This window comes from Sceloporus occidentalis, unplaced genomic scaffold (genome assembly GCF_023333645.1).
Source record: "Sceloporus occidentalis isolate IW3139 unplaced genomic scaffold, rSceOcc1.0.p SCAF_49, whole genome shotgun sequence".
Classification (NCBI taxonomy): domain Eukaryota; kingdom Metazoa; phylum Chordata; class Lepidosauria; order Squamata; family Phrynosomatidae; genus Sceloporus; species Sceloporus occidentalis.
This window is the reverse complement of record NW_028317029.1, coordinates 4,764,492-4,777,923: the sequence shown is the minus strand read 5'-3', so window position 1 is coordinate 4,777,923 and position 13,432 is coordinate 4,764,492. Positions and strand designations below refer to the sequence as shown.

Genomic DNA, 13,432 nt, shown 5'->3' with positions numbered 1-13,432 from the left:
TTTCAGAGCCTCAGATAGTTCTTTGCCATGAGGTGCCATGTTGAACTTCCAGTGACCAGTATGAGAGAGTGTGAGAGAGATAACACCAAATTTAACACACCTGCTCCCCATTCACACCTGAGACCTTGTAACACTAACGAGTCACATGACACTGGGGAGGGAAATGGGCTAATTGGGCCCAATTTAGACATTTCCACTTAGGGGTGTACTCACTTTTGTTGCCAAGGTTTAGACCTTAATGGCTGTGTATTGAGTTATTTTGAGGGGACAGCAAATTTACAAAGTTATACAGGCTGTACACTCACTACTTTACATTGTACATTTCTTCAGTGTTGTCACTGTGAGAGGGGAAAATCTTTGTAAATTCTGAATGAAATATGCCTCTTGTAGAGAGAAGGTTTGTTACTCAAGCTGCTTACAACATCTCATTATTCTAAATAAAATTTGCAATTTGAGAGGAAGTTTCTGTCTTCACCTGTTTACAGGATGTACATCACGATTTAATTGTTTCCTTATGTTTACTTTTTTTGTTTAAATGGATTTCCTTGTAGATGTGTTTGTATTTAATCTTACTATTTGTAACTTCCTTGGCTATGCAGTTAATATATGTATGAATTTTTATGTGACCATTTTAAATAAGTGGAAGTGGCATTTTCTGGGCAACTATTTGTTAAGAGGCATTGTTGTATTCCTTTAGACAGGGCCGGCCCGACAATGGAGCCGAGTGGGGCAACCGCTCCAGGCGGCACTTTTGAAGGGGCGGCACTTCGCCGCCCCAAGCCCTTTTTTTTTTTTTTTTTTTTTTTTTTTTTTTTTTAAAGCGAAAGAGAGAGAAAGGGGCGCCGAGTGGTTTTCGCTTACCACGCTGTCAGTACCCGCTCGGCGCCCCTCTCTCTCTCCTCTGCGGCGAGTCTCCCTGTTCGGTCTCGGTGCCGGCTTGTAATGCTGAGTGCCGGAAGATTTCCGGCGCTCAGCATTACAAGCCGGTACTGAGACCGAACAGGGAGACTCGCCGCAGGACTGCTGAAAGGTAAGTACAAGGGGGGGGGGGCGGGCGGCAGGGACGGAGGGAGAGGAAGGGTAGATAAGGGGGGGCAGGGACGGAGGTAGAGGAAGGGTAGATAATGGGGGGGGGGGCATTTTAAAATTCGCCCCAGGCGGCATTTTGCCTTGGGCCGGCCCTGCCTTTAGATTATAAATTATTCTAGAACAGATTCTGATATTGTTACAGGAAATCGAGGTTGGATATTCACCATAGATTCCAATAATTCCAAAGCCATAAAGTAATAGACATTGCAGTTATTTTTCCAGTACAATAGAAGCAAGACCATGGCTTCTTTCCATTTCATCTAAATTGATCTTAATAATATTAATAATAATAATATTTGTAAATAATATATATAATACAAAAATAGTAAGATCTGTAAATGTAATGTAAGGAAGTTTTACTACACTGAGAGTGTAGTAGACAATCAGAATAGTCTCTAAGCCTGAATGGGATAGCCATATAGCTATCCTGACTATAAGAAAGGACCAAGGACCAATGAAGATTTCATTCTTTATAACAGGACTAGATGAGGTGGATGGTTCTTATCTGCCAGCAAATTCTATGTCATAGGTAAAGAAAAAAAAGCTTAGCTACTCCTGATGATGAGAGCCTGTGCCCTCCTAAAATGTTGAAAATAGATTAAAGATTTTGTTATTTTTGTTGCATTAAAGTTATATTCACAGTTAATGAACTTAGAACTGAACCGAATTCTGTGGAAAATGACACTTTAACCTACAACTTAAGGGTTGTGGATCAACATGAATAACAGATTCCATAAAGATGTTTGAAGTCGGAACTGTAACTAAGAGTCAGATTTTCACCTCACATATTTATTCCATGTTGTTGCTTCAATTGACAATAATGGAACATCTTCATGTTATGGTTTCATATATGTATTTCTGGTCTTCCTAACACTTCCATACATGTAAGAATATCTTATAGGTCACTTTTGTCCATGCAGGATGGTGTCATATCACCAAGAGATGTGGACCTTGTGATGTCTGAAGGGCTTGGGATGAGATATGCTTTCCTTGGTCCTCTGGAAACTGCTCACCTAAATGCTGATGGTAAGAATGCTTTAATAAAAATGTAACCTTCGAGATCCTATTGCAGTTTTCTTCTCAATGAAATTCCAGAATTTTGTGTGTTAAATATTATCCTGAAAGGGAAATCTGAAATTTATCAAAAATACAATGCAAAAATCTAATGGTGTTTTACAGTACACAGAAAGGATGCATCGGCAGCACGGGAACTTGGTTAGATTTCATAATTTTGCCATAGAGCGTAACTTCACTGAAAAAAAACTTTTTAAAATGTTTTCTTCTATCATGAAAATAAACAGCAGCAGTGATGATCTCCCCACTCTCAGACATATTATTATTATTATTATTATTTAGGGGTAAATCACAATGTTAATTTATAATAGTTTATTATTATGCAAGACAGGTAATGATCGGGTGTGACCCTTGGAATAACAGGTATGAGGGATGGGGATTAAAGTATATTAATGAAAGTTTTCATTGTGCAAAATTTTTTGTCAATTTGATATTTACCACCTTACAAAGGCTACCAAAACCAATCGGCAACTTGGTAACACAGCAGAGATATGTTTATGGGTAGGACTAATCATGCAAATCCAAAAAACAGCTGATATACATTCCCACATTAAGTTGATTTTAAGATATATTAATAATTTTAATAAAAAACAAACATGTAATCATTTAGTGTATAGAGCGGTAAGATGTAGCATTTGGAAAAAGTGATAGATCTTTTTAAAGGACTGATTATGAATTCCCTGTTTCAAATGTTATCATCCCCTTATTTCACGTAACCTTTGTGAGCTCACTTTTCTGAAAGCATCTTCCTACGGCACCGACAAAGGCTCATGGATCAGTAGTTTTATAGCCATGCCTGGGAATAAAGGTTTGAGCAGGAGTCTCCGGGTGAAACCCTGCTCCCCTGGGTCTCCAGGTCACTTTCCGCAGAGCCACAGACTTCCAAAAGAGAATAGTGGCATGTTTTCTTTGGCGGAAAGGCAGTGGAGTCATTGACTCATTGAGTTGAGTCTTTTGACCACTGTTTCTACTAGGAGAGAGATTTGTTGCTATTTTATTAACTTTTTATTTTATGGGTTTTTTATTCTTTGTTAACTTTTTATTTTATGGGTTTAAGATGGTCCTAAAAACCTATCCCGTTCCACTGAGATTTTTTGCCTGTGTCCCCCCTTTCACCTATTCATAATACATAAAATGTTTTGTGTAAGAGTGGGTTTGCCATTACTGCTGGATTGGGCTCATACATACCGTATTGGCTTGGATATAGGCCGCCCCCGTATATAGGCCGCACCTTAAAAGTTTGGTGCTTTTTTAAAGAAAACGTTTTTTTTAATAGACATGCTGCCACTCTGTCCCCCCCCGAGATATCCTGCCACTGCCCCTCCCGAGATATGCTGCCACTGTCCCCCCCCGAGATATGCTGCCACTGTCCCCCCCCCGAGATATGCTGCCACTGTCCTCCTCCCCCCCCCGAGATATGCTGCCACTGTCCCCCCCCCCCCCGACTTACCAGAGCAGACTCCCAGGTGTCTTGCGGGGCCGGCGGGGGACATCTACGCAATACGCGTATACAACTTCCGGTGCCGGCACATCCGCTCAGTGCCGGCACCGGAAGTTGTATACGCGTATTGCGTAGATATCCCCCGCCGGCCCCGCAAGACACCGTCGGGAGTCTGCTCTGGTAAGTCTTGGGGGCAGAGGTAAAACGCATCGTGCGGACGTTCACCGGCTGTGGCGATGCGCGTAAACAACCTCCGCTGCCGGCACGTCTGCACGATGTGCTTTAACAATCTCCCTTGCCGGGATTCCCCCCGTGGGAATTCCCGGCAAGGGAGATTGTTAAAGCACATCGTGCAGATGTGCCGGCAGCGGAGGCTGTTTACGCGTGCATCGCTGCAGCCGATGAATGTCTGCGCGATGCGCTTAGATAACCTCCCGTGCTGGCACTCCCCCCGTGGAAAGTGCCGGCAGGGGAGGCTGTCTGAGCGTATCAGAGAGTAGGATGCAGGTCCCCTGCACCGCTGCGGGGGATCTGTATCCTAACCCCGCTGCCTGCCTGGAGCCCGGAACTGCATGTCCCGGGCGTCGGGCGCTAGACCCCGAATATAGGCTGCACCCCCACTTTAAAGACTTAAAGTGGGGGGAAAAAGTGCGGCCTATATTCGAGCCAATACGGTATATGCCTATGATTTCCGTGCACGTCCTATGTTTTCCGATGTTCTCATATGAACACAACGATCCTAACTCATAAAGCAATTTTTGGCTTAAATTACATCATTACCTTTTAAGCTCGACTGCGACATTTACTCCTGTTTGGCCCATACAGGTTGCTGCTCGTGCCTTTTCTAGAGGGCGGCATTAAGCATGGGTTAAGTGTGTCATGTTCACACAGAAAAAGTATGTTTTGGATTGTTTTCTGATGTTACCAAGCCTGAAGCTGTGCAGACTTGATAGCTGACGACAACTGCAGCTCATGTGTGTTTTCTGATGTGTTTTATAACTTTATAAAGTATGTATATCCCCCACAATTTCAGGTGCCCAAATTGGGGTGTGGTTAGAGGTGGGAGTAGGTGTATGTGTGGGAGTGGCCAGGATTAAAAGCGTGTCCACTCACCCACCATACGCATATGGGATCAGAGGGATCCGAGGATCTTCCTGGTCAGCCCATGATCCCCAATGCCTATATAAGCAGTACATTAGGGGACTAATGGACTAAATTGGGACTGTGCCAGGTAAACTGTTACACTTGGGAGATATGCCATGATAACAGACGGAATGTTTAACACTTTGCACAAGTCATTAAAATCCATATTTTGTTATTTGACGTGTTCTGACAAGGAACAGGTTTGAAGATGGTGTTTCTTCAATCTTTTAAATGAACACAATATGAATTGTATAAAGAGCAAAAGGGCAAAAGGTTGAGTAATCAGCAGAAACATTCTGTAGATCCCTGCGGTGGTGGCTTCACTTTCACCGCTTCCTCAGAACAGCTAGCCATGTGTTTGAAGTTGAAGTCTGCTTCCCTGACCTGCTCTCACATCCTGCTTCATAAGGAAGCTGGGGATAGCGCCCAAAAGGAAGAAGCGGGGACAGGAAGTAGGTGGAGCCAGTTTGGGTGTCGGCAGAGACAAGCACCACTCTGGCCTGGCCTCAGAAATCAACTGTGAGGCTAGCAAGCGAAAATCCTGAAAGTTCCCAGATTTCTCATTAGGCAATAAACATATTGAAGGAAACCGGTTTTAGAAACAGGTTACAGGAACGTGTTATATTATTTGGTTAAAGGAACTAATCACTCTAATTATCTGCAATGAAAGCAATTGCACTTAACATTAAAGGGTAAAGTTCCTCCTGTGCCACCGAAGGAGTTGGCATGTATGGGTATATACGACGCATCAGGTTGGAAAAACAATGGCGCGAAAGCAATATGTCCCCAAGGCATCTGGTGGTAAGGGCCCCCACTTGCTGCTCACCTGTTGCAGAGCAGGAACACAGTGCATGCTGTGCTTTGTATTACAGAGATACTCTGTAAAGGTACAGAATTATATCCATGTGCATGTATGTGTATGTACGTGATATATGTGTGTGAATATATACCAGGCTGAATTCTTACCGGTCTTCATTTTCTATGTCACAACATACCCTGTATTTGTAATTTTGAAAAGGACCCTTATCACCTTATCAGGAATATTGCTCCTGATTGGTCTATTCCATTGGTTGCTATAGCAATAAGATTGTATTAGAACATTGTACAAGAACCTGCACAGAGCACACTTTCAAAAATCACATACCTTTTCCTCCAGCCACTAACCAAGATATCTTTAAAAGGGTTTTGCTATCCTTATATAAGTTTTTAATTTATTTATCACTAGCGAATCTGCTCCAGCTACGTTTATAGGGCTTGATATCATGACAAAAGTCTGTTTTTAGAATATGCCTTTCCCTTGTACGGTGTGTACCCAACGCATAACCCCCAACACTTCAGCTGTCCAAATGAACGCCTGTGTTGGGTATGGATGGGGCAGGACCAAACGTGGGAGTAGACAGGAGGTAGTTGTGGGTGGAGCTAAGGACTGGCTATCCACTCAACATACCCCAATTCACCTTGTGGTGCAAGGTGGCAACATGGAAGCTACACTGGAGATCTGTGCTGCAATATCACATACTTTCCAGTCACCACTGCCTATAGGGCAGCTAAGGCGGATTGTCAAGATTGTCCTACAAACAACGGGACACTTAGTAGGTCTTTATGTAGAATATTGGCTTTATTTATACATTTACGGACCCCAAGCAACGGAGTGCTCATCTTAAAGAGGTGATCAACTAGGGATATTGCATTATTGGATCTCTTGGCTAAAATGACCCCCCCCCCCCCCCATTTTGGTGATATTTTCTAAAACTTAATTGAGCTCTCTTATAGTTATTACACTTTTATTTATTAATCTAATTGTGTGTTTTTCACCTTGGTATTTCATTCATTAATGTTTAATAACCCTGAGACTTAACTACTGGTAAATAATATACCACAAACAAGGTAGAATAATGGTTCACAAATAAATGTTTAACAAAAGAAATATTGGCTGATTTGGGAAAACCCATGATCTGGGAGCTGCAGAACATTGAATGTCGTCAACATTAACCCTTTTGTGACAGTTGTCACAGAACAAATATAGTTAATGACAACTGGTGTGCCTGGCTGACAAATATACGCAGGGGTGAAAGGCATCATCAATGATCGCTTCCGTCACTCATGGGATGTTGCTGGATGTCAGCAACATCCAATTAATATGCAGAATATGTACATGTGGGGGATGATTCAGGGATTCATGACAAATATCAGAATTACAATGCCGCTATTGCTTTTTTAGAAAAACAGTGGTTTTGAAATAGCAATACGCTACTTGTACTTATGGCCCTATAACTTGCAAAATATATATTTAGTAAATTAGATGATATGATCAAAATAATGGTATCTAAAGAGATCTCTTCTTGAAAAGAACAATATATAATTTGTGTGGATACAGTAAATGATCATACCTGGGAGCTTGTGGGCTCCGGCAACCCGGAACCTACCCTTGCGGGATCCGACAAGGACTACCCGCTGACGTCAGTGCATGGTCCAGACATCGTCAGTGGGTGCGTTCCCGTTGACTGCACGGGAAACACTCCCATATAAAGGGAAAATGGGTGGGGAGTGGGGCATGCCAGGCCCCCGCAAATGGCAGGATTTGGGTGTTGACTTGGCGACAGGCCCGGACTGGGACAAAAAATAGGCCCGGGCATTTAAGCCTGAGAAGCCCATTTTTATTTATTTATTTATTTATTTATTGTTAAAGCCCACCCTTTATGTACCATCTTTGCATTTACTCACTCATTCACACAAATCATTAACACATTCATTAATGCAGTCTCACAAATCATTCAAGCAATTCATCCACACATGAATTCATTGTCATACGCATTCACACAATTCATCCACACATTTATTCATTCATTCTCATACGCATTCATACTACCCCCTCTCACCATCTTATCTGCCCCTTCTCACTATGTTCCCCCTTTTCACTATATACCTCCTTCCCCACTTCTCAATATGTACCCCCTCTCACTATCTATCCCCTCTCCCCATTTCTCACTATCTAACCGGTATCTGCCCCTTCTCACTGCACCCCCTCCCTCTCCCTACTTACCTTGTTGCCGGAGGAAGCAGCAACTGCGACCGGGCCCGCGGCAGGGCCAGATTGACTTAGGGACTGATGGAGCTGCAGCTCCAGGCCCCTACCTTAAAATAGGCCCAGTCAGGACCGGACTGAATGGGCCTATGCGGCCTCTACGGCCGCATTAACGTAGGGACCCTTAAGCCCGCTGCAACTGCGACCGGGTCCGCCACTGTAACGGGCCGGGAAGCCCCCACCAGGGTCGGCCTTAGGGGTCTGCGGCCGCACAGGGCTTAAATTAAAACATCGGGTTTTTTTTTTTACTTTATTTAACATCCTCCATGTTAAATAAAGTTAACAAAAACTTTATATAACATGGAGGATGTTAAATAAAGTAACAACAAAAAACCCCCCAATGTTTTAATTTAAACCCTGTGCGGCCGCACACCCGTAAGGCCGGCCCTGGTGGGGGCTTCCCGGCCCCTTAGAGTGGCGGACCCGGTCGCAGTTTCAGCGGGCTTAAGGGGCAGGTGCCCCTTAAGCCCGCTTCAGATTTGTCAACATCCTAGCAGTTGCAACCAGCTTCAGGTTTCTTGAAGGCATTTTATATACTCGCCACAAAGGCTGTTCCAGTAACATCGAAGCTATCCTGATTATAGATTGTTTCCTCCCCACACTAGGGTTATTCCAGGCCCAGCTGGTCAGGGTATGGGGAAACATAGCAACCATTACTCCATTCATACTCAAGGTTTTAAACTCCTTCACTCATTTGGAATGACAAGCTGGAAATGTTGACTATCCAATTCATGTTATTATATGGATTAAGCATAGCCACAACCTCTTGCAATTTATTATTTTTTATTTATTTAGCGCCAACAATACATATATTCAAGAGCTATGACAAGATGAGAATTGACAGACTAAGACAAACCGATACATTAGTTGGAGAGACCCCTTTTCGCAAGCTTTCTGTTAAGACACTTAGTCTAGCCGACTTCTTACAACAATTTTAGACTGCAGGTGTCGACTAGACAATTTCTAGATACAGATAGAAGAATGCAGCTTGTAACATATGCCATGCTTCACCCCCCCCCAAAGTACCAAATGGAATCAAGTTCGTGTAAAACCAAATGGCATTTTACTCAACCTGATTTAACAGTTTATTTTAATCACCAGACTGTTCCAGTGGCCTTTTCTCCATGTATGTTCAAGTATAGTATATATCCAATTACTGATTATAGGAAATGACCATATGTACAGTGAGATTTTAGTGTCAACAATCAGCAGATCACTAGTGTGACCTATGACCGAAACGCACATTTTAAAATGAGTGGAGGACAAATTGGTTTATTTCCCATAAAAACAGTATTAGGAAGCATTTCAATGTTTTTGTCTCAATTTCTAACAGGGTTTCAGAGTTATTGTGAACGCTATGGAGAAGGCATAAAACGTGTATTGACAACATTCGGACCAGTACCAGAATTTTCGGGAGAAGTGGCACAAAAAATTGACACGGTAAGCTTCAGTTGTTTATAGGATTGTGTTGGTCAATTCATTTATTGTTCACCTGTAGCTATGAGTGTTATCATTACAAGGTAACCTGTATTAAAAAAAACATATTTTACCATCTCAGATGGTATTGAAATACATGGGCTTTAAAAATGCCAGTTGATGATCATTGACATTGTCTTTCAATAGCTGGCTAAAACATTTTATTTAAGGGCAAAAGGCATTGTTCTTGTTGGAACGTAACTCCTGCCAAGTGAACAGCTATCAAGACGGAGCTTTTAGTTTTTTGCCGTTCCTTTCCAAATAAATAGATATGTAACAAACCCTTAAGCACTCGATATAAGCTTTTCTTCAAAGTTTATTTATTTAGAAAATACATTTATTTTTGGAGATTTCATACTTTAAAAGTATTTTTTTTCGGGCAAGCCTTTAATATGAGTTGCTTTGATTCTGTTTAGGGGATCTCAATTGACACCCTTAAACTCCCCAGGTTGGCATTGAAGTGCAGTAGTTCAGCCATTTTTTATGTGCAATTTTTGGTAGCGATGGACTAACTAAGGGCTGTTTTGCTTATGATTCCTGCCCTGTCTAAGCTGTCAGAGGTGAATGCCCTTTAACCTACATCCAATCTGCAAAAAAAAAGTATTGTGTCTGTGGTAGTGGCATCCTGCAAATCAGGTTATTCCTAACTACGTTGGTCACTCAAAAAACTGTCATGGTGAGTAGATCTCATATGCGCTTGGGAAAGCAGGAGATGTGTTTGCCAAGGGGAGGGTTCAAATAGATTTGCAAGACGGAGCAAATAATTTAAAGGGGACACAGCTATTATATGCATTATAATGCATTGATGGCTGGAGTGTCTCTTTAAAAAGAGATATGTGTGATAAAATATTGAATAACTCAGGGGCGTAAGTGGAAACCACAGGGCCCTGGGGCGAGAATCTTGGGCACTACAGACTCTGATCTAGACTAATCAAACTCTTCAAAGTCTGGGATCACTGCCAAGGAGATGTGATGGGAAGTGGCACTCCGATTGTACAGAAGCATAGTAATTCACCACACATTGAAGTAATGCTTTCCTGTAGACTATTCAATGTAAATGGGTAATATCATATTCCTTGCTCCATCCGCTTCACTGTATTTTTGCATCTCTTTTCTGTTGTGAAGTCCCACGTTGATCACTTGATAGATGCCGTCTGCCGCAAACACTCAAGGTGCTGAGGGAAAGGGTAGCCAGCAGACAGCTTTCCAGCTGTTCGTATACTACAACTCCTAATATGCTTGGATACATATGAAAACATTTTATTTTGGTTGTAATGCTAGCAGAGTAGCTTACCCATCAGTTAGACATTTACCTCCTAGCTAGGGTGTCAGGTCCACTCTCTTGATTTGATGGTAAATGACCCAAAATAGATAGCATATTGTGGCATGGAGGTGAGGATAACACTATTCTGCTTTGTTATTCACTGCGTGCTTATGAAGATACCAGTATGCATATGCTCTTTCCTGGGAACCTTCCAGAACTGCCCTGGATGACCAAGACCCTAGGGCAGTTCTTTGATATCTGTGACTTCACCCACTCCCACTCTGTTTCAGTTACTTCACATTCTGGGCTAACAGTACTACATGCGTGGCTAGGCATGCCTCCCCGGCCCAAATCACATTTAGAGAGTCCTTTGTGACAGGTTCCTGATAAGCACAAGCTTAGCCTACCTTAAGAAGAAAAGGTCAGTTTGCTGGATTTAGTGAGTGCTTAAATCTAGACTAAGTAGAGGAGATTCTGACAGAATGAGTTAGGTAATTCCAGAGAATGGGCACATCACAGGTAAAATTCTAGAGACATGAGTGGAGAAGTGATAATGGTTCAGGCAAGAAGCAAGGCATGGGTAGAGAGAAGAGGACAGTTAGGCGATAGTTACTGATATAAGCGTGTGTGTTTTCTAGGTTTTCTTACTTGTAGTATATATGCACTTATACTTCCAACAATTAGTTGATTCCATTTTTTTTCTTTCTTTCAGGCCCTGTGGGACAATAAATCCTCTAAAAACGATCAGCTTGCAACAAGGAGAGAATGGAGAAATTTATGTCTGAGTCGCCTGGCTAAGCTAAAGAGTGAAATTAAATATAATAATTAACATATTATCTACATGCCATCTACATGACCTAAAATTACTGATTCCTGCTTTAAATATCATTTGGTGCAAATTCCCTCTTTTAGCATAAACTTTTCAATATCGCTAAATACATTGTATACACCCTTGTTCTGTCAAAACAGATGCTATATGTGGAATGCATAAATATCTGAAAAATAAACCAGTTTTATGATTGTGCCTTTTGTAGAAATAAGATGACGTTTACAGAGATCTGATTATGAAATAGTATCAGCGTGTACTAATATCTGTCCCTGGCTTCATTACAGATAGTGGTATTTTGTGTTTATACAAGACTGTGTTCAGGGGTGTAACTAGAGACCACGTGGCCCTGGTGCAAAAATTGCCCTGTGCCCCTCCAACTTCTGTTCTGTGCCGTCATTGCTCCCAAACAAGTTGTCTGTGCCTTCTTTGTCCTTTGCTCCCCCTTCCAACAAACTCTCTGGCACACAAATTACACACACTTACTAACACACATGTTCACATTCATTCTAACACATACTCCATCTCTCCCCACGTACACATCCATGCTCACACAAACACCTACACATGCATGCTCTCACACGCATTTACGCATCCATGCTTACACACACAATTACACATCCATGTCTAATATGTATGTGTATATATTACACATATATGTATGTATGGATGTACACATCCATATATAATTTATATAAAAACACATATACATACATCACACCCCTCCCGCCTCGCCCACCTTGCACCTCTCCAGAGGTGCCTCGGTTTCACCACAGAGTCATGTGACGTCCAGGTCGGAAGGGTCCTTTCTAAACTATTTTGAACCAATACAAGGAGACAGGAACAAGGGATCGTTGGGGTTGCACCGTGCCCCCAGATGCATAAGCCCCCCCCCTGTAGTTACTCCACTGGCCATGTTTAATTTTTCCCAAAACATAACATTTATAGTTACATTTATAATTTTTAGTCAGGAATTGTCCATGACACTCCAGAGAACATGCTAGAGGGTTGAAAAGTTTTAGCCTTGCATCAATTTATATATTTTAATATGTTTAACGCCCCCCCCCCCCACTCATGATGATATCTGCACACTTAATTATCCAGTGCCTTGATTCTAGTGGAGTACAAGTCCAAAATATAGTCCTCTAACTGGGCCAACACATTGCTGCTGACATTTTGTGTTGTATCACCTAAAGATATTTTCTTAAAAAAATAGGGGGGGAGATCGGGTAAAATAGGTGGGACCAATTTCTTAAATTTTTTACATTGTCTTGTGAGCTGTGTGGACTGATGCATCTTCCCCGGTGGAACTGCCAACGGCGGAGGTTGTGTGATGCAATTAAACAACCTCCCTTGTCGGCACCGGAAGTTGTCTACGCGTATGCTAGACACCAGGAGTCTGCATTGGTAAGTCTGGGGGGGGGGGTCAGAGTGGCAGCATATCTGGGGGGGACAGAGTGGCATATCTGGGAGCAGAGGGGCATATCTATAAGTAAGGTGCATTAAAATGGCTATTGGTTTTCTGTTTGTATGTAATATATGTTGGCTAACTGCATAATAGATACCAAAAGTGTTAAAATACAGTGTGTTAGTTAGAATACTGTTTTAATATTCCACTAATGTGTATTTTTTCTAAAAATATAAATCTTTCGTTAAAAAAGCACCTAACTTTTAGGGTGCGGCCTATAATCGAGCCAATACGGTATCAGCTCTGTGACTTTACATAATAATAACTAATTTGCCGAAATTGGTCCTCCCCATCCTTCTCGTTGATTTTCCCCTCTTATGAAAGAAGCAACCCAAGATTGTATGATGACCTAAAATATGAACACTTCCTCCATGGGCATACCTTCATATGCTTTTGTTGTGGTTAAAGATTTTTTGATGGCTCTGTTCTTATTTTTGTTGACATCGTTCAAACAGATTTTATGATTTGCTCTATTATAAAATATAAAATGTAATGTTTACACGTTGGTTACACGGCCAATGAATTCCATTAGTGTAAATTCTAAATATACATCCACATTTACAATG

The 13,432-nt window shown here is 41.9% G+C and overlaps 1 protein-coding gene across 1 annotated transcript in view; it reads left to right on the top strand.

Annotated features, from left to right (window-relative positions):
* The window catches only part of LOC149288940 (lambda-crystallin-like), a 52,498-nt gene extending 41,097 nt beyond the window's left edge, over positions 1–11,401 (top strand). Inside the window, exons 5-7 of the mRNA XM_089491196.1 lie at positions 2,010–2,115; positions 9,166–9,272; positions 11,285–11,401. Of these exons, the coding sequence (XP_089347322.1) occupies positions 2,010–2,115; positions 9,166–9,272; positions 11,285–11,401 (330 nt within the window). The remainder of the gene's footprint in view (positions 1–2,009; positions 2,116–9,165; positions 9,273–11,284) is intronic.
* Positions 11,402–13,432: the final 2,031 nt, after the last annotated feature.